This window comes from Glycine max, chromosome 10 (assembly GCF_000004515.6).
Source record: "Glycine max cultivar Williams 82 chromosome 10, Glycine_max_v4.0, whole genome shotgun sequence".
Lineage (NCBI taxonomy): Eukaryota > Viridiplantae > Streptophyta > Magnoliopsida > Fabales > Fabaceae > Glycine > Glycine max.
Window position 1 is genome coordinate 7,576,762 of NC_038246.2, and position 21,807 is coordinate 7,598,568.

General features: G+C 34.0%; 2 protein-coding genes across 4 annotated transcripts; both read left to right on the forward strand.

Annotated features, from left to right (window-relative positions):
• The first annotated feature begins 327 nt into the window (after window positions 1-327).
• LOC100807843 (probable UDP-N-acetylglucosamine--peptide N-acetylglucosaminyltransferase SPINDLY) lies at window positions 328-17,600 on the forward strand. 3 transcript variants are annotated; one of them, XM_006588786.4, is made up of 19 exons: window positions 328-676; window positions 1,178-1,600; window positions 3,091-3,252; window positions 3,365-3,540; window positions 3,782-3,857; window positions 4,754-4,882; window positions 5,012-5,131; window positions 5,223-5,291; window positions 5,380-5,461; window positions 6,259-6,353; window positions 8,035-8,099; window positions 9,552-9,750; window positions 10,463-10,564; window positions 10,958-11,152; window positions 13,754-13,848; window positions 13,958-14,093; window positions 14,199-14,416; window positions 15,397-15,524; window positions 16,669-17,600. In XM_006588786.4, exons 2-19 carry the CDS (start codon window positions 1,193-1,195, stop codon window positions 17,103-17,105), a joined length of 2,892 nt encoding a protein of 963 aa, XP_006588849.1. In that variant the 5' UTR covers window positions 328-676; window positions 1,178-1,192; the 3' UTR covers window positions 17,106-17,600. The 3 variants fall into 3 exon arrangements, with proteins under 3 accessions (XP_006588849.1, XP_006588850.1, XP_040861619.1); XM_006588787.4 differs by having other exon boundaries at window positions 1,183-1,600; XM_041005685.1 differs by lacking the exon at window positions 10,463-10,564 and having other exon boundaries at window positions 330-676.
• Window positions 17,601-19,257: 1,657 nt separating this feature from the next.
• Window positions 19,258-20,974, forward strand: CASP2 (casparian strip membrane protein 2). Its single transcript, NM_001255488.2, has 3 exons — window positions 19,258-19,578; window positions 19,879-20,002; window positions 20,650-20,974. The coding sequence occupies exons 1-3, from the start codon at window positions 19,334-19,336 to the stop codon at window positions 20,863-20,865; spliced, it is 585 nt and encodes a 194-aa protein (NP_001242417.2). The 5' UTR covers window positions 19,258-19,333; the 3' UTR covers window positions 20,866-20,974.
• The last annotated feature ends 833 nt before the right edge of the window (window positions 20,975-21,807 follow it).

Below are 21,807 nucleotides of genomic sequence, written 5' to 3' on the forward strand. Positions count from 1 at the left end.
GTGGAGGCAATTGTCTCCTTCCTCCAACAAGTGGATATATTTGTGCATGAAAGTTTGTGATTGGGGTAAGATTTCATTATATTTTCACATGATTTATTTAGTGTTTGATTTCTACCCTTACAAAATTTTCTTAGTGAATAAACTTAATCTTTAATTCAATAAATTATTAAATATCAATGTTAATTATTAATTTTTAATAGTAAAAACGATTCAAATTTCTCTTCTGTATCCAACTATCGAAACTTATAAGTATACTTTACTGTTAATGATAGCACTGGGAGCAATAAAAAGGGTATACTTTACTGTTAATGATAGCACTGGGAGCAATAAAAAGGGTAGTTCCTGGTTGGTTAAGAGAAAAACCTGTCTTGTCACCAAGCGCCCAATGTTGTAATCAACGAAGCAGTGTCAGGGCTCTCTCTCTGGGTTTTGGGAGACATCGAACTACCGTGTCGGAGAGGGAGCTTTTGCGTTGCGTGGCCACCACCACCTCGAACCAACAACAACAACAACTCACTTCCTCTTCGAAACTTCTTCATTCCCCATTATTCCATTCCAAAAATCATGCTCCTCTTCTTCAGGGTTTAGATTTTTAACCCCCCCCCCCCCCTCTCTCTTCCCATGGCCTATCCCTGCCACCCCACCACCACCTGAAAGAATATTCTAGAAGCACCCCGTAAGTTCCTAACCCTTATTCCCCTCGAAAAATCTCATCTTTTTTACTTTGCCTCATTCAATCTTTGTGTTTCCCTTCCCCCTCTTGCCCCTATTGTTGGTTCAACTTAGTTCCTAGTTTTTTTTTGTTTTCTGTCTCATTAATTTGGTTTTGGTGAAGTTAAGTGTGTTACTGGAGTCTTACTGCTTCAATTACATGTACTGTGTGATTGGATTATTTATTTGTTTTTTTTTTTCATCCACACATGTTAGTTTGTTAGTTTTGTTAGAAATGCTAGTTGTGGGATTCGAACCCGCGACCTCTCCCCCTCCCTTCACCCTTCCCCAACTACTGGACCAACCATATATCTCCGTTATTTATTTGTTTGGTTATTAATTGAGATGAAAAGTTCATAGTTTGATCAGAAGTGTGTGTGTGTGTGTGTGTGTGTGTGTGTGTGTGTGTGTGTGTGTGTGTGTGTGTGTGTGTGTGTGATGTGCTTTGTTTTGTTTTTGTGGTTAGGAAAGTGTGGTTCAGATGGCGTGGACGGAAGATAATGATGAGAATAATGGGAGGGAAAAGAAGATGGTTGGGGAAAATGGGTTTTTGATAGTGTCTGAGCCTTCTCCTGCTGGTTCTGGTGGGGATGGGGTTTCGGTGAGTACGAGATATGAAGGGAAGGATGATGTTTTGTTTGCCAACATTCTGCGATCGAGGAACAAATTTGTGGATGCTCTTGCACTATACGAACGCGTGCTGGAGAGTGATGGCGGGAATGTGGAGGCTCTTGTTGGGAAAGGGATATGTTTGCAGATGCAGAATATGGGTAGGCTTGCTTTTGAGAGTTTTGCGGAGGCTATCAGGATGGATCCTCAGAATGCCTGCGCTCTCACACATTGCGGTATTCTTTACAAAGACGAAGGTTGCCTTGTGGAGGCTGCTGAGGTATGTCTGTGGTGCTGAGTTAAGCGGTTTTTATTTTGAAAATGGCACGGCTTATTTGTGTTTCCAATACCTTTTGTTGAAGATGGGAGGTGCTTTAGCTGCTTAAAGAGTTTTTCCTGTTTTCATATGAAGCTTTTGTTTAACTAACCCAATGGTGATTATAGATTTATAGGTTTAACTTTTTTATTGCATTCCATCTGACATTACCTGTCAGGCTACATCTATTATAGTGAGTGAGGCATAATCGCATAAGCATATAATACAACTCTATTAGTTTATCGAACATGTGCTTATTTATTAAGTTTGTAAAGTTCTAGTTTTTTCCAATATGAATACATAAGATAAAACTTATAGAAATTAGACAGTTCAGTGAATTACTTGAGCGAAAGCACTCAGTGTCTTTGGTATTTTATATACATATAAAAGAATGAATACTTTTTACCCTTACAAGGACAATAATGAGTTAATCTATATTTTACAACTGATTATTGCCATTATTTGCATATTTTCCTGTGTAGAGAATCTTCAGTCCCGCTGATTATTGAGCAAACAGTTTTCTTTGTGGCCATTTTAGATGCATATGCAGCATAATTAGCTACTGGCTAATACATCTGCTAACTTGCTTTTCTTTTAGAAATATATGTTTAACCGATGCAATTTTTAATTGGAGAATTCAGATACTAAGATTGCTAGCCTATTTTATTTAAATAATTTTAGAACATAAAGCGGATGTATTTTCTGATAATTATTCATGTTTCTGTTCTGGTTAATGGCTTTGGTATATTGACTTAATAACCTAAACATTTTATTCTAGTTATAGATTAGGCATGAGGCTTTAATTGGTTAATATTTTTGAGGTATGTCTGGGTTAGGGTTGGGTATTATGAGGTATGCATAGCTTAACCCAGATATTCTTAGTGTTACATTTGTCCTTGGCTGTGTCACAAAGTTTTAAGGTTACCTCATTGTTTAATATATTTTCCATGCTAGTGTCTTGAGAAGTTGGTTGAAATTTGCGTTGAAGTTGTTGAGGGAGTGATAAGAGGAGCATATTTTGAAAATTGTTTGTACATTTAACATTAACAACAATATGCTCTTGGGGGGCATTTGGAAGATCTTATTTGAGCTTAAGAAAATGGCTTATGAAATTCCAATAAGTTCTCTATAGCTTATTTTGATTAGCTTTATGAAGAAGCTTGTAAAAAAAAAAGCTCATTCTAACCTATTTCACTAAGCTTTACTGTCAAGCTTATGAATCATTTGATAAGTGCTGAATTGCTGATTGAGTAAGTGCTTAATTAAGCTACTTACCCAAACAAACCTTGATTATTATATAACGAATGTAATAAATAAATACAAATCATATAATTTTCCTGATTACTACCTTTGCATGACATACTGAACTTTGGCACTAAGACTGAACTCAGACATAATGATACACATTTCGAATACAAGTCATAACTGATAATATAATGATTTACTTGGAACAGTCATATCAAAAGGCTTTACAAGTGGATCCTTCATACAAAGCAGCTGCTGAGTGCCTGGCCATTGTTTTAACGGATATTGGTACCAACATAAAGCTTGCAGGAAATACTCAGGAAGGAATTCAAAAATACTTTGAAGCTCTCAAAATAGATCCACACTATGCTGTAATTCTCCCTCATTTCCTTCATTTAACCTTTATTATTAAATTCAATTTAAATTTATTTAGTTTTCTATGTATGATATGATTTTTTTCTTTCTTTTTATCTGTGCTTACAGCCAGCATATTATAATCTTGGTGTGGTCTATTCTGAAATGATGCAATATGACATGGCCCTCACTTTCTATGAAAAGGCTGCATCAGAGAGGCCTATGTATGCTGAAGCATACTGTAACATGGGTGTAATATATAAAAATCGTGGTGATTTGGAAGCAGCTATTACTTGTTATGAGAGGTAATACATATATCTAGAGCTTGTACTTCTTTTTATGGGTCATGTAATTTTAATATTTTTTTAATGTGTTTTGCGATTAGTTTATTTTGTTTAAAATAATTTATAATCAAAATCTTATTGACGGAGCTTTTAGAAAAAGGAAAAAAATGATTTCTTCCTAAACATTAATATAGTCCAAACCTGCACTTAATGACTTGATTTCTGCTGTTGCGTTCTATGATCAGTTGATGCTTTGTGGCAGGTGTTTAGCTGTTTCACCTAACTTTGAGATTGCAAAGAATAATATGGCTATAGCTTTGACAGATTTGGGAACAAAGGTGATGCATATGTCATTCTACATATTTCCAATTGTTTTTGAGCAACTCTATTGATGTTTTCTTTTGGGTTAATTAAGTTTTTAGTGCCTCAGGTTTTTTAGATTCTAATTTTTAGTCCCTCAAAATTTATTTGACAACATTTAGTCCTCCATTAGTTTTCTCAGTATTTTTAGTCCCTACAAAATTTATTGCCTATTTTTAGTCCTTCATTTATTTTTATTAAAGTTAGTTCAAAATATATAATAATGAGGGACTAAAAATGGACAAAGCAAGGACTAATCTTGAGCAATAAAAATGAGGGACTAAAATGGGCAAAAAAAATTTGAGGGACTAAAAATGCTGATGAAAAATTAATGGAGGACTAAAATTTGTTAAAACCCTTTTGAAGGACTAAAAATTGGGATCTGAATAAGTTGAGGGACTAAAAACTTAATTAACCCTTTTGTTTTTATATGATTTCCTGTTTCTTTTTCCATAAAAGGAAAAATACTTTAACTACTAACGTGAATAATAGTGCAATAGTAATAAAATTGAAGTGAGTTGGCGAGCAATCTAACATTATGACACAAAGCTTGTCTTGTTTATGCAAATTTGATGTACTGTAATGCTGTTTGCTTGATAAAGGTGGAATCTTTGGTTTTTGCTCAAGGACTGATGCTTTTAACTTAATTTTGAAGTGGCTTATATAAAATACAAAATACTCTCTTTGTTCCCTGTGGATCAGGAACAAATTTTAGGAAAATTCTTCTGACTGGAGACCTATGGTTATTGCTTGCCAATTAATATTTAATTTGTTCTTGTCAAAAGTGTATTATATTGGTTTATAGGTTAAATTGCGTAAGTTGACAACTTCGAATCAGTGTCTTACTTATGGAGATCATTGTTTTGGTTTGTAGGTTAAATTGGAGGGTGACATCAACCGTGGTGTGGCTTTTTATAAGAAAGCTTTGCATTATAATTGGCATTATGCTGATGCAATGTATAATCTTGGGGTTGCTTATGGTGAGATGCTTAAGTTTGATATGGTATGTCTCTTAGCCCATATTTCTAAATGTGCATCTCCATGTATCATGTATGTTATTAAATATTAGCATGCAACATTCTTGTATTACTAAACTACTTGCCTTATTGGAAAAATTGTTTATACTACTTAGGCTATTGTGTTCTATGAACTTGCCTTCCACTTCAATCCGCATTGTGCGGAAGCTTGTAACAATCTAGGTGTTATATATAAAGATCGTGACAACCTTGACAAAGCAGTGGAATGTTACCAGGTAATGACAATCATGTCAGTTGTTTTCACCCTTGTTGGAGGGATTGCATAGATTTCTTACCACAACTTGTTTTTTTTCTCCTGTAATGCAGCTTGCTTTGGGAATCAAACCTAACTTTTCACAGTCATTAAATAACCTTGGCGTTGTATACACTGTCCAGGTTAAGTATTTGTGCATTCCTTAAATTTGGGAGTTGATCAAAATTGTCAAATGCCTTCAGTTATTGATTTTGTTCTTTTTTTCTCCAGGGTAAAATGGACGCTGCGGCGAGTATGATTGAGAAAGCTATCATTGCAAATCCAACATATGCTGAAGCATACAATAACTTAGGTCTTTTTTTATTTTTTATTTTTAATCTTTTCTGTAATTGATAATTTGTTTAGTCATTATGGTCACTTAATGGGATAAGGCTTTTGTTGTTGTTGTGTTGTTGTTTGATCATTTTGGTTTTGCTACGACTTTAGTTTGCTCGTCTTAGTCAAGGTCGTGCTGCTTATTGACTTCTTGTTTGAATGTTGCCAGAATAGTTTTAGATTTGGTTATATGGTTGATTGATATGTAAAATGGTTTTCTTATGTAAACTTTGGTTGAAAAGAGTCATCTAACCATCATATTTCTCACTATTCTAACTGTGAATGAGTAACATTCTAGGCTTATCTGGATAGTCAGAAAAGGTGACAAATAATGCTCAAATAGGTTCAAGTGAATCATATTTACTTGCTCTTTGGTCAGGCCATTTTCAGTTGAAAGTCTATTGAATAGTTTATAAGTAGATAAGTTCCTCAAGATTGACCAAAAAGCAGGCTGCAAAGCTTATTTTGCAATGATATTACTACTTCTGAAGCAAGGATATCTAAAATTGCTTTGAAACAACATTGAGTTATAAGAATTCCATTCCAAGGGAGTTTCTGAAAGTTGTAATTGATTGTGTTTACATCCTTTACATGGTGGAGACTTCTGTAAGTTGTACTACCCCCTTCTCCAAAAGGTTCCATGATATGGGATTTTCTTTTTCTTAGTATTTTGTTACAAAATATGATTTATTTCAATGTGCACAAGTAAATGAAACTCTTAGCTGTAGCATCTCTTTTATCATACATTCTATATTTTGTATTCTTGTTGTGCAGGAGTTCTTTACAGGGATGCTGGTGATATCTCTCTAGCAATTAATGCTTATGAGCAATGTCTAAAGATTGATCCTGATTCTCGAAATGCTGGCCAGGTCTGGTGCATTATTGATTTTGTAAAATTTTCCATAGCTGAAAGTTGCCATTGCTGGTGCTACATAAAACCATTAAATTGTGGCTTGCTGAGAATGTGTCTTGAAACCAAGTTTGAGCATGTTATTATTCCTTAAAGCTTATGCCAAACACAGTTGGAGCTATTGAGAGAAATTATCTTGGTATTTAAACTCTTTTAGGGCATCATTTCTAATTTAGACTATTTCAATGTTGGGGAAATTATGTGTGTCCTGTGTAATGTGTTTGGGTATACCGGGCTTTAGGTATTGAGGACTGAGTACTTCATGTAATCTTCATCCATCATTGTGTTATGCTCTGTCTGTTTCAACCTGGACGTGGACTTATGGTCCTCCATGGGTTAATCATATTGAATTCTTTGTCTATTTCTCTTCTTATTCTTTGCTTAGCATCTGATTAAAAGAGAGTTTGCCCCTCTATATTTCTAATAACAAATGTTCTGATCAGAATGTGTGTTTTTTTAAAATTTATTTTATCAGTTTCTCTTCCTTTCCCCTCCTGGAAAATTAAAATGTGCCAAATCTCTTTGGGAGATGGCAAATTGAAATTTAATAACAGACATAATTGATTCATCAAGAGGGATTGTAATATGCTATAGTGGTGTCAAAGACTAATTCCTCCAAAAAGGTTTTTAGTTAATGGACATGAATGACTTTATTATAACCTCTAACATGCCAACCTTATGCAAGAGTCTGTTGGGCTTGAATAGATAATGCTCAAACATTTTTTACCAAGTGCTGAACTTTAGTTTTTATTAAGAATGTTGGCAAGGATTGAACTCCTCTTCACATTAAGGTTTGATACTATGTTAAACCAACGAACCCAAAAACTTAAGTTGGAGACTAATCATTGGGATTAGTACATCTCCAGCAAGCTAAGAATTCTTGAAATGAATCTGAATGGTAATCTTTTCCCCAACATGTGATCACCAGCCTTGTGTTGCCAATCAAATGAGATTAAAAGCCTCAACATCTTCAAATCCAATGCCACATCTTTTTATCAACCTTTTCTAACTAATCCAAGGCATTTTTCTTTTATTTTTGGGTTTCTTTTTACTCACTTTCCCCCATCAAAATCTTGTTTCCCATCATTTTAAGTTTTGGTAGAGGCTTTTGAGAGTTTAAATATGACCTTGTTTATATGGTATCTCTGAAGCTGCGAAGTTTTTGCTTCCAACCTAGCTTGCAAGCCCTTTTTTTCCCTCTTATTTCTGCTATTGATACTTTCTTGGATTTGTTATGGGAAGCCTTGATACTTATCTTTGCTTGTACATAAATATTAAGTATCTTGACGATAGAAGATTCTTGCCACCCTGATCCCCCTTTCCTCTCAATGTCTCTGGTTCTTAATTTTCTTTGAATTTCTTAGAAAAATGGAGGGGAGTTCAAGTTGCTATGATGACTAAAAATAGTTCAGTTGGGTGTTAATGGTCTTGAAAGTGGCATTTTAAAAAAAAATTCAAATTCATATAGTTTTCTCATAATTTGGAAATATTTTGGTATATTCTCATTAGTTGTGACTTGATACAGGATTGGGATGATTGGATTTTTTTGTTTGCAAGAATTGCTTCTTCTAATTGTTGGATTTCCCCCAGTTCCTTTTCCTACAGCAATTGATATCTTTTTTTAATACACTAATGTGCAGAACCGTTTACTTGCGATGAATTACATAGATGAAGGAAATGATGACAAACTTTTTGAGGCTCACAGGTACAGCTTTCTCCTGTGATATTTTAAAATTTAAATTTTGATTGTTGGTAGCTTTTGATCATTAATGCCATTATTGAAAACTTTTCATTAAAATTTAAATTCATTAATTGCTTATAAATGTTTCGTTAAAAAAGTATGATTTCACTAGGTGATGAGAGAAATGCTACTTTAATTGATTTCCTGATCAACTTCATTGATTTTTCATAAATGTTTGGTAAAATATATTAATATATGATTTTTTAGGCGATGAATAAAATAATACTTAATTGATTTCCTGAAACTGAAGCAGATATACCATCTGCATTGTGCTGGTGGAAAGAGAGATAGTTTGTGTCATTCTGTTAGTTATTGATAACATTAATGATGGTAGTGAAGAAAAATAAAATAGAAGCCGTTAAAACAAAATAGTTTTCTTGAGTAGCTGTGTACTCACTAAGAAAGAAAAGCACAAAAAGTGTGAGAGCTTGATTGAGTTCTAAAGGCATGAAGAGATTAATTTTCTATGGCATGCATCAGTAAGATGAAATGATTTCTGGTAACCTGGCTGTCAACTTTGAAGCTCAACCATTTTTTCAATAAACATAAATTGAACAAGATACCTTTTAGCTCTTTAACATGAATTCATTGTTTTGGATGGTATGTTGAGATCGCTTGAACTAGCCATTGTTTTTTTTTTTTGGAAGGCAAAATTATATATATATTAATATAATCAGAAAACAGTACAAGGGGTACTGGATAAAGATGATACAAAGCACCTCTGGTGCTGCCCTCCAAAAACCCAAGCTAACCCAACTAAAAAGGCTATCCCACACAGATTAACCAAAGGATTCCGAGATATTGGAAGACCAGTGGTTAAAACTAGTGTTAAAGCCTTTTTCTCTAGCTTTTAACCAAGACCAAGCTAAGAACAAAGCATCTTCCATGACTTTAGAGGAATCGAAAGGTTTGTCCTGGAAAATCAGGAGGTTCCTATGCTGCCATATGGTACTGGTCAGAGCAACCCACCATCCACACCATGAACTATGGTTTATGTCTGCTCCAAATCCATCACAGAATTAAAGAAAATGATCCACTGGAGAGGCTGGGAGAGGTCCCTTAACCTGGATCCATCTCATAGACTCCCACCATAGACCTACTATCCTCTTACAGTTAAAAAATAGATGGCCCACATTGTATTGGAAACTATGTCCTAAAGCTCTTAAATGTTTATTTACATTTACACTATAGGAAGCCATTTATATGATGATCATGAGAGTAGCTGAAAACACTTTTAAATCACAATTGGCATGTATGTTTCTTTATGTGACTAATGATATGCTTGAGTTTTGATCAGTGGTAATTTCAATTGCCAAATTTTGTCAGCCATAATATTTTTATCCATAGCAACTTAACGTAAAAAAAGTAGAATGATATGTATCCTGGAGAATTTATCAAAGAAATGTTTCCTTACAGGGACTGGGGTAGGCGATTTATGAGACTGTATCCACAGTTCACATCATGGGACAACTCAAAAGATCCTGAACGGCCTCTTGTGATAGGATATGTCTCTCCTGATTATTTTACACATTCTGTGTCATATTTCATAGAAGCTCCCCTTGTCTATCATGATTATACCAATTATAAAGTGATTGTTTATTCAGCAGTTGTCAAGGTATCGTTTATGAATGCATGTTTGCAACAATGTCATATGTAATTCTGTTAATGCATTTGGTCAATTTTCAAAGCTCTTGCTGTGCATCTGATTGTTATGCTAGGTAATTGCATAAAATATTTTCCAGTGCCATCTTAAAATTTGTAGTTAAATTTACCTGGTACTCCCTGATAGGAACTGAAAAATTATAGTTGATTGGCTTTAGGGTTTAGGGTAGAAATGTCAATCAAATATTGGAAGAGCTCAAGTTTTCCTCCGCAGGGGTGATGTGAGTGTTTGGAAGACAGTTTCTCAATCTTTGTGGATGATTTTGGATCTTCAAAATTGCTTTAGGAATTATGGTTACTGTTTTGTTTTGGAAGCAAATGGCACTTCTTGGTCAGTTAGCTTCATGCCCATTGTGGGTCTTGTTTTCCAGCAGTTTAAACTGATGGTGCAATAGCTACTCCCTATTCTGGTTCCATGTTCTATTTTCAGTCATAATTGATCTAGATGAGGTTTCAGTGTTAAAATATTCTGGTCTTTACACGAGAAAATATTTATTAAGCAAAATAGAGGCTGGTATTTTGCTAACTAAACAAATTGTGGAAGGGAAGTAAATAGTAATCCTGGATATCACAAAAGAAGTCTAATGAGTGCCATTACTTGTCAGCCTATATTTATCTTACGGATTGATGCTCTAGTGACTTGATGTCTCCCCAAATATCCACAGGTCCATAGCATAACTATAAAAAGGCCACATCTGTCGGGTGGAATTGAGATCACTTATGATGTCCACATCTACATGATGTCCGCATTGTTGTTTCTGGTTCAAGTAAGATGGTTTTGTGTTGGGAGCATAGAAAATATATTGTATACTGCTTGCTGGCTGGAGATGTTGATAGAGTTGGAAGACTACCGTTTAATTGTCATGAGCCATGAATAAAATATTAGTTGCTTGTTTTCCTTTTCATAGTGGCTGTAGTTGCTTTTGTCCTGGGCATCCATTAACTTGGTGTTCATCTGCCGATGTGGATTAAATGCTAAAGAACCTTCTTGCTATCAATTATTGTGGATTATTATTTATCCTCAGGCTTAACAGGCCAAATGTGACTCTGGCCTGCATATTTATTGTTGACATTTGAATTTTGGTTTCATAATTTCTCGTCATTAATATCTCCATTTTTTTTTTCTGTGGAATGAAATTTATTTTCTTTTGATGCTGCAGGCAGATGCAAAAACCATCCGGTTTAGAGAAAAAGTCTTAAAGAAGGGTGGGATCTGGAAAGATATTTATGGAACTGATGAAAAGAAGGTTGCTGACATGGTTAGACAAGATCAAGTTGATATTTTAATAGAACTTACTGGTCACACTGCAAACAATAAGCTGGGAATGCTGGCATGCCGACCTGCTCCAGTTCAGGTGTTTTTAACATCTACATATTTAGATTTTTTTCCCTTTGTATATCAACTAGTAACTTCTCTGATCCTTCTTACCATATTCTCGGTTTTCCCACTATCTCTACTTTGTAGTATGCTGATTTTGTGAATCTGCATTTTGTTATTCTGTTCAGTTGTGAGTGTTGGCACATTCTTAGAGAAAGTTCCATTGTATTATGCTACGAATTAATGTAATGTTCATCTTGTGTAATACAAATTGAAAGTTCCATTGTATTATGATAGAACTGGACCAGAAACAGAGGAAAAAAATGTGTATCATTATTATGGTGCTTCCAACACCCAAGACAGAATACAAATGAGTTTCGAGGTCTCAGCACCCTCCACTTCCAAATTCTCTCTCTCTAACCTTTATTAATTTTCCTCAATTGACTATTTATAGTTTCTTAACTAACTAACAGCTACTAACTAACAGTTAGTTATCCTAGCTGTCCTAACTAACTGACAGCTACTAAGGCTCTTAGCTCTTCCTAGGATATCTCCTAACAAACACCTTTCCCCATCTATCATATTATTAACCAACTCTTTCAATTTCTGTTGTATTATACTACAAATTAATAATGTGGTTTGGGGATAAAGGATCTGTCCAAATTCAATGCAGCATTGAGGGGGAGATGGATTTGGGATCTAGCTGCTAACCACAATCAGTTTTGGGCCAGAGTTCTCATTTCCAAATATGGTGGTTGGGTAGACCTGCAGAGTGGTAGAGATAAAGCTTGGCATTCCCATTGGTGGAAGGACCTTAGAAGACTCTATAATCAGCCTGATTTCCACAGCATCCATCAGAATATGGTTTGGAGGGTTGGTTGTGGGGACAAAATCAAATTTTGGCAAGATTCCTGGCTGAGTGAGGGATGTAACCTTCAGCAAAAATATAATCAACTCTATACCATCAGCAGACAGCAGAATCTCACCATTTCTAAGATGGGAAAGTTCTCTCAGAATACTTGGAGCTGGGAGTTCAAGTGGAGAAGGAGATTATTTGATTATGAGTACGCGATGGCTGTTGACTTCATGGATGATATTTCAGGCATATCTATCCAGAATCAGGCCCTTGATAGCATGTTTTGGAAAGCTGACCCTAGTGGTGTCTACTCCACCAAGTCAGCCTATAGGCTTCTGATGCCATCCATCAGCCCTGCCCCGTCCAGGAGGAATTTTCAGATCCTTTGGCATTTGAAAATCCCCCCACGAGCTGCGGTTTTTTCTTGGAGGTTGTTCTTGGATAGACTCCCCACTAGGGGAAATTTGTCCAGAAGAAGCATTCCTATTCAGGATATTATGTGCCCTCTTTGTGGCTGTCAACATGAGGAGGCTGGGCATCTTTTCTTCCACTGCAATATGACTAAGGGGCTGTGGTGGGAATCCATGAGATGGATCCGGGGTATAGGAGCTCTTCCAACTGATCCGGCTAGCCATTTTATTCAATTCTGTGATGGTTTTGCTGCTTCGAGTAACCACAGTAGGCGGGGCATGTGGTGGATTGCTCTATCTATTACAATATGGCAGCATAGGAACTCTCTCCTGTTTCAAGGCACTCTTTTTGAACCGCAGAAAGTCTTGGAGGATGCATTATTTTTAGTTTGGTCTTGGCTAAAAGTTGGAGACAAAGGTTTCAATACATCTTATAACCACTGGTCTACCAATCTTGTGGAGGCCTTTGGTTAAATGATATCTGTATTGGTGTCCTTTGTGTGGGGTTCTGTTGGGGTTTCGTTATTTCTGTTTTTGGAAGGTGGCACCTAGTGCCTTGTAATTGTTATCTTCAGTACCCCTGGTACTGTTTAGTTTATTAATAATATTCTAATTTTGCCTTCCAAAAAAAAAAAAAATTAATGTGATTTTCATTTTTGTGTAATAGAAATTGAAATAGTTGGTTAATAATGCTTAGTTTAATTGGATTGGGCTTTTAATGCCAAAAGGTAGCTCATAATATTTCAGTCGTATTCCTAGCTGATATGGGGCATCTTAAGTCTTAACACAGCATCCTGACATTTGGAATGCTAAGTTTTGAAGAATGGACATCTGCATGTGGCCCAACATTAAAATTGGATAGATTAGTACCATATTAGAAATGAATTAAGCCTAACTCAACCCAAAGGCTAGCTCAAGGGAGGATTGCCCAAGTCTTATAAGGAGTATTTTGGCTATATTCCTAGCTGATGTAGAACATCATAATGAGTTTAATCTAGCTAATTGCTATTTGCTAGCATTTATTTTTCTTAGATGTGCATATATTTGACTTGTAGATCAGCCTTATTTGTCCTGAATTCATAAATGAGAAATCGTTTATATATAATATTCAAAAGAAATTTACTTGTGACAAGAATCAATTTTGAAGAACTATTAGGTATATATGTCTTTAATCTATGCTTTTGTTTCAATATTACATATATCTTCTCCGCGTATATATCCAGTGCTTAATTTTTTTTTTTTTGGGTGAAATCCAGTGCTTAATTTAGTGATCAAGCGAGTGATATAATAAAAGTCATTCATGGTAACATGTACTATGTGAATATATTCAATTTGATACTTTCTAAATTGTAACATATTGCATGACATGCAGGTGACTTGGATTGGTTATCCCAATACAACAGGATTGCCTACAATTGATTATAGAATAACTGATTCTCGGGCAGACCCTCCCGAAACAAAGCAGAAGTAGTTTTCTTCTTGAATTTCTGTACTTTCTTGTCATTGATCTTTAGTGCTTCCCCTCAACTACTCTCATTGTATTTTATTTTCTAATGGTACCTTTCCCAAATTACAGGCATGTTGAAGAGTTAGTTCGATTACCAGATAGCTTCCTTTGTTACACTCCTTCCCCTGAGGCTGGTCCTGTTTGTCCAACTCCTGCTCTTTCCAATGGCTTTGTTACATTTGGTAGTTTTAACAATCTTGCTAAGGTAGTAATATTGTTAAATATATCATGTAATTATATTTTTGATTATGAATAACATTGTAAAAGGTTAGTCGTGTATCCCCTGACTTATGTTGTTTTATTTCTTCAGATTACACCCAAGGTACTGCAGGTCTGGGCAAAGATACTATGTGCAATTCCAAATTCTCGTCTTGTGGTAAAATGTAAACCGTTTTGCTGTGATAGTGTGAGACAGAGGTTTCTTTCAACACTAGAGAAGTTAGGTCTCGAACCACTACGAGTTGATCTTCTGCCCCTTATTCTTCTTAACCACGATCATATGCAAGCTTATTCTCTAATGGACATCAGGTAATATCTATTTTTGTATTCCTTTTTTTTTTGGTCCTGCATAAGCTCTGGCTTTGTTATTATTTATTCATACATATTGTTGACTATGAATCTTGTATTATGTGTGGCACCACTTTTTGTTTCTCTATTAAGTTTTAACCTTTTCCATATCCTTGGTGATTATTGGATATGGCTGCAATTTAGTATAAAGGCTAAAAGAGTGAGTCAACTAGGCATGTAGCTAGTAGCATCGTTTAAATTAAAAACTTGGTGTGTTTGAATTAGTTTATTTTTGTATCTGGAAATGCTGTCAGTCAAACTGCTTGAGAACTTCTACCGAAAAGCTATTTTATGAAAAAAAAATTAAGCAAAACCAAACAATGTTCTTACTAATTTGTTTGCATCCTAAAATCTAGTAATTAATTAGTTATGCTAAGGATGGTTGTTTCCGATGCTAATCACGTCGTAGTATGAAAACAATAAAATTTACATTAGATTTTGGAATTTACATTTTGTTGTCAAAATCTAACTTCATATGTATTTCATTGTCATAGTCTATGTAGTTATTTAGCTATTTTTTAAACAGCATTATATGAATAGCATCTAGAGAAGCACCAGACCGTTTACAAATATATATTACCAGTTTATTTCTTGGTTGTTTTGGTGAATGTTAAACATGTATTATACATTTATACAACTACTTGCAATGTTATTCAACTTATCCTTATGAAATTTTATTAAATATTGTCTATGTACATTGGTTTTTTTGTCTTGTTTCATGAATCATGGTTGAGGTTTTACCACTTTATTGTTGATTGTTTGTATTTCCTGCACATAATACATGCATCTGAAATATGATAATTATTCTAACTGCTGAATGTTGGACAAGTGCTTGTGATCAACTATTACTTATGATCATAAGAAGAATGCAATACTGTGTGTTTGTTCAATAACTTGTCTTATGCCCATGGTAATCTTTCTTTTCTGTCTTTGTCATTTAGTTTGGACACATTTCCATATGCTGGAACAACGACGACTTGTGAATCTTTATACATGGGAGTTCCATGTGTTACAATGGCTGGTTCAGTGCATGCACACAATGTTGGTGTTAGTCTTCTTAGCAAAGTTGGTAAGAATCTGCAATATTTCTCAATGAATTAGCGTGTTTGTTTTATGCTCATCCCACTTTCCGATGCATGTTCAACGCCAATCCTCCTTTCACAATGGATTGGTGTTCAATGTAACCCAATGGCGTTTCAAACACACTCTTAGTTGTTGTTTCACGTGCTACCTTGTGAATTGTGATTTTGTGGAATGCCTTCAAGTGAGCCAAAGCAGTGCTTGGCTAATTTCATTATATAACATTTCTAAATGCTTGTAACTCTTTCTTGGCTGTTGTTGCTGTTAGTTTGTATCTGACATTCTTTATGATTTCATGTGTTTTTTCTTTTAAATAGAGCTTTTATTTTTTTTAGAAATTGCTTTATAATAATACTGATAATTTGTACAACTAGTCAATTGTTGTATAGTTTGGTAAAAAGTTGTGCAGCTTGTGACTATCAATTTTTTAAATGTATGAACAATAAAAAAATGTAACTGGGCAATTCCATGTACTCTGTCTAGTTGATGCCAATGCTGGATGTTATGAGTTTGATTACAGAATTCAATGATCCTAAACGCAGAGCAGCAGAGGTATTTGATAACTTAGAGAGATTAACATAGCTATAGGGAATTGGGGATGAGTATAAAAGAAAGCTATATGTTGCTAGGTGCATGGTTGCAACTTTCAAGTAAATCATGGATCAGTCAAAAATCTATTTTTCTTGCAATTAGTGTGCTACTGGGCCTCAATTGTCAAATTCCTAGGATGGAAAATGTTTTTTTTTTTTTTTCAGAATAAGACAACCACTGATGCCCGATGGATGGTGTTTTTTGCCTTGATCTAAATAGTTTGCCATGGCATGACTTAACTGTGAGCTATTGAATATATTGAATTTTAAGAATGCTGCATAGTCACTTGCCTTACATCTTATTTGATTATGGATTTATTCCAATTTCTCTCGGTTAAATTGGATTGTGAAGTTGAGCATAACTTTCTATTATTTGAAACAGGCTCTTTCACCTGTTTGTTTTATACGTTTTTTTTTCTTGTGGTAGAAGTTATTGGATATGAAGTCAATACTCCAAATAGTATGTAGAGGCATATTATTCTTTTGCATCTTTTGTTTCGCCAATAAAACTACGAATATCTCACTTCTAAAAATTGAATTCAGGTTTGGGCAATTTGATTGCCAAAAATGAAGATGAATATGTAAAATTGGCCTTGAAGTTGGCTTCTGATATTTCGGCACTACAAAATTTGAGAATGAGTCTTCGAGAGCTCATGTCTAAGTCCCCTCTCTGCGATGGAGCTAAATTTATCCTTGGTCTAGAGTCAACATATAGGCAAATGTGGCGCAGATATTGTAAAGGAGATGTTCCGGCTTTGAAATGCATGGAACTGTTGCAACAACCTGTTTCTTCAAATAACCCATCCAGTAAGAACTCCGAGCCAACAAGGGCCACAAACTCAAGTGAGGGAAGCCCCGAATCTGTCAAGGCCAATGGATTCAGTTCAACTCAGCCACCAAAGCTTAATTTTCTCAATTGCGAAGAAAATGGTGGGTCGTTGAATCACAGTAGTAAGCAAGGGATTGTGGGTTCAAGTTGAATTTCATGTGAGTCCTTGTGATTCAAGGATGCTCAGCTGTATTCCAATAGGTGCAGTATTAGGTTGGCATGATGCATATTGTGATTTTGCTACTGGAAGAGGCTTGCAGCTACCATGGCATCAGAAAAGGTTAAATTTTCATAGAATGACAATTTTTTTCTGGGAAGGAAGTGTAAGCAACGGGTACTGAATCGATTTGTGTCCTCAACTGCTGTTGATACTCCCAGAGGTGATGCTGCTTTGAAATGGCATCCTTCAATATCTGTAACCCATTTTTCCCCCCTTAATTATAATAGCTAGTTGAGAGTGTAAATTGTGTAATATTTATTTAATTTTTTTTGGGGCTATCGACTTCTTTTCTGGCATGGTATTGAAGGATGGAGTGTACCTGTGTGAATGTAATAGGCTTTCATTTGAAAAGAAGGGGTGAACAAATTAAGATTTCTGTGTTGATTAAGATAGGAATATGAAAGTTTAACTCTGAAGTACTAAAAAGTTCAAAACTTGTCTACAGAGGAAACAATATCAGATGCAACTTAATTAGCTCTTAAGCTAGTAGTACTAATTTGATAACTGTTATTATGATATTGGTCAATGCTATTATGTGTCAGAGATGGCATAATTTTACCCTTCCTCAGGATTGATCACTAATTCCTGAGATATGTGAAAATGATTGACTTTAAGTTTTTTTTTTATTCGTGAGAATCAAAGACAGTATAGAAGATTTATTATAACTTGTGTATTCTGATCAATCAATAGACTCCCTTGACCCTTCACCTTATAGTTGGCAACAAGTAACATGTGATTAGGGGTAATGTGTTCTCATTACATAAGTGGAACATAGTTTTTCATAATTTCATGTAATGGACTCAACAAACTCCTCAATAGCCTAGGTTCCTGGTAATAAGGATCTTAAAATACTAGTTAAGTATTAATCTGTATAGAATTTTGATATTAATATAATGTTTTAATTTTAAAGAATGAATGAAGCTGTTAACGTATATACAAATTTCTGTTCACTTTACTATGCAGTGAATCTTCTTGATTCAAATAGGAATACTACTTGATGGATGTATAAGTTGTCTTATATTTTTTGGATAATTAATGAGTAACAGGTGAGAACATTGTCGTGCAAGAAACGTAGAACGGGGAAATAAACAATAGAATGCTGCATTAATAGATAGGAATTAGGAACTTGATTGACTGAATTTATTAATTATATGCTTTAATGGATTAGGGAGGCTGCATGGATTGGTTGACAGATTAATTAATTAATTAATTAAACACTGTTAGTAATAGTAATAGCAGTAGGTTGGATTCGGAACTTAAATTTGTAACCACAAATTCTTGTTTCGTAGCCTTTTTCACTATACCATTCAACTTTAATTTTGATGTTCATAAGAGCAATGGGGGACAGTCAACCACTATTACATATGATATAAGTTTATTGAAGAAATCTCACATCCCTCTTAGTCTCGACGAGGAAAATGTTACTAATATTCTCTTTATATTATTAGATGGAATTGATTGAGAATTACAAAGTTATGTGAGTCTCTGTACCAAAAAATAAATAAATTGAGTCTCAATCTTTTCCTCTTCTATTCTTATTTATAAGATTCAATTATCTAATTCATAAAAATAATAATTAATTTAATTGATAATAATAAATTAATCTTAAATTATATTTTTTTTTTCTAAAACTACCATTGTCATTAATATTTATTTACATCTTCTAATTGTTTGTCAATATTATTAATTAAGAGGTATTGTACTCTAAAATAATTATATAAAAACATTATTGATTGAGTCTAATAAAAAAAAAATACTACTTTTAATTTGAATCTTATAAATAAATATACATAGATATTATTTGACATATGTTATATGACATTTTTTAAAATTTTAATAAATTTCAACTAATTATAATAATGAGTATTTAGAAACAGTGTAGTGCTAACTAAATTAAATGAAAGCTTCGAAGCTTTCTATCGTACGTATTTGATCTGTTAATATAAAATTAAAAAGAGACTAAGTAGTGGAAATAGTCTCATAACCACTCCTCTGACCTCCTTATCTAGTCAACTTGTACAAATGCTGATTCATATTACCATCTTATCACACTACATAAGCTTCAACAAATCAATCCATTTGCGTATTCATATTACACTCTCATAATTAATTCTTACATATCCTTCAAACACAAGCTTCTCTTGTTTCCAAAGCCAAAAATGTCAACCACCATTGATGTCCCTGAATCAAGCAATGTTGCTAAAGGCAAAGCAGTTTTAGTTGCACCTCCAAGGCCAGGAGGATGGAAGAAAGGGGTTGCAATTATGGACTTTATTCTAAGGTTAGGTGCCATAGCAGCTGCTCTTGGTGCTGCTGCCACTATGGGAACAAGTGATCAAACACTCCCTTTCTTCACTCAGTTCTTTCAGTTTGAGGCTAGTTATGATAGCTTCACTTCTTTCCAGTATGTGACCTTCAAAACTCTAGTTTCTATATATGCCTTTTCAAAACATCAACATTGACAATCTTATTTGTGTTCAATTGTTATATATTGTCAAGTATAATTTTTTTATACTATCCTTCAATCAGAAATCTTAGTAGTTATGATTTTAAAAGTAATTAATATATAAAATTTAACAAACTTAATATATATATATATATAACAAATTATTTTGTTAAAAAAAAATTATCATTGAATGACAGCATAAAAATCTTTTGTATGTTGGAAAATAGACCTATTAACCTAACGCTTAACAAAATGCAGGTTTTTCGTTATTACAATGGCTTTAGTGGGTGGCTACCTTGTGCTATCCCTACCTTTCTCTTTCGTAGCCATCATTCGCCCCCATGCAGCTGGACCAAGGCTTTTCTTGATTATCTTAGACACTGTAAGCTCTTTCACACTTAGGCTTAATTTGTATATGTATGGATACTTTTTTTTTTTCTTGAAGTACTTATAATAAGAGAAGAAAAAGAAGATAAAATGAATTGAGCTTTTTTCAAATGTTAAAATCAATATACACTTAATTATTATAAAAATTTTCTCATCTAACTTCTCTAAAAATTGAGATATGCATAAGTTGATTTTAATTTACAGAAAAATTCAATTAATTCATTCTACTTTTTTAATTTTTTTTTCTCTTATAAACTTTTATGGAGAAGGCATTGGATTATTTGATTTAATATAATCCTGTATGTCTAGTACATATACTACAAGAAAATAATTTATTAGTGACAAAATTTAGTAATGAGAATGTAATTTTCGTCACTGATATTAGTGCCACTAAATTTTTTGCAATGAATTTTTAAAAATTCCATATAAATTGATTCGTCAGTTAAAGTTAATAATGTTTTTTGTATACATGCATGGCAAGTCTCTTTATTTTACCATTGATAATTTCTCCAATAGAAGAAGCATGTCAAGGGGTCTGGATCATTCATTACAAGAGTTATTATAAAAACATGTTGGTTCAACACTTGGTTTAAGCTATGCAACATTTTGGCTTAAGCTTTTTGTGTGTTGGTGAAATTGCAGGTGTTTCTCACTCTAACAACTGCTAGTGGTGCTTCAGCTGCTGCCATAGTTTACTTGGCACACAATGGGAACCAAGACTCAAACTGGCTTGCCATATGCAACCAATTTGGAGATTTCTGTGCACAGACCAGTTCGGCAGTGGTGTCATCCTTCGTTGCTGTGGTTGTCTTGGTGTTGTTGGTTGTGCTGTCTGCTTTGGCTCTTGGGAAGCGTTGAGAATTAACATGCTTATATATTTCTTGGGTCTTTGACTTAATTATCTGTATATTGTTCCTCAGGTTTTGAGGTTTCCATCAAGTTAATGAATTGTGTCCTAGTATTGATTTGGGAAGATGTTTCAATGAAATATTTAAACAATTTAATGGGCTTTGGATATAGCCGTTTGTGACAGATTTTAACCGTTAGAAATTATTTGTTACCTGTTCAAATAGGTAATTTTTTGTAGCTTTGAACTGTTAGAGAATAAATGCCAGATCAACATTTTTTGGAGGAAAGAATTATTTTGGATTCATTTGCGAATATAAAAGATTAAAATGAAATTTTTAAAATATATAATTAAAATAGGAAAATATGAAAACTTAATGGATCAAAATGATATTTTAGTGTAAAATTTATTAAGTTTTTTTTTTAAATCACAACTAGAGCTCATAGAATAAGTAGTAATATCTATAAAATTGTGATTTCTAATAAGTTTTACCCAATAATAAATGATTAATATGTTCAAAATATAAGTTTCAAACTTAAATTTTGACTAATAAAAAATTTCTGTTAAAGAAAGTACTAAAGACTTGTATAAGACACAAACAGTTGTAAATACAACTTAAAGTATGGGATATCCAATGCAAATCAAGATATAACATGTGGCATAGAGGACTTTGCTTATGTCCTTGATCCCTCAGCAATTATAAATAAGTAGGTCTTAGATAGATGTGAACTAAGTATGTTCATTTTAGCATAACACACGCTAATACAAAATAAACATTCTCTTTGATTCTCTCTATCTTTCAAATATTTTCTCTAAATCATGAATCTTCTCTCTCTTGTGGCAAACTCCACAACAATGATGTTTATGAGAATCATCCGATTCCTCGAGAAAGGATATAAGCTCTTTATATCTTTGTTGTGGATAATATATGGATAATCCATAATCGATTATAT

Bases quoted from the DNA above. Each gene is read 5' to 3' on its own strand.
- LOC100807843 (XM_006588786.4), top strand. From the start codon at position 1,193: ATGGCGTGGACGGAAGATAATGATGAGAATAATGGGAGGGAAAAGAAG. The intron at 1,601-3,090 runs GTATGTCTGTGG...TACTTGGAACAG, and splicing joins GCCTTGTGGAGGCTGCTGAG to TCATATCAAAAGGCTTTACA. The intron at 14,417-15,396 runs GTAATATCTATT...TTTGTCATTTAG, and splicing joins TATTCTCTAATGGACATCAG to TTTGGACACATTTCCATATG.
- CASP2 (NM_001255488.2), top strand. From the start codon at position 19,334: ATGTCAACCACCATTGATGTCCCTGAATCAAGCAATGTTGCTAAAGGC. The intron at 19,579-19,878 runs GTATGTGACCTT...AACAAAATGCAG, and splicing joins GATAGCTTCACTTCTTTCCA to GTTTTTCGTTATTACAATGG. The intron at 20,003-20,649 runs GTAAGCTCTTTC...GTGAAATTGCAG, and splicing joins TCTTGATTATCTTAGACACT to GTGTTTCTCACTCTAACAAC.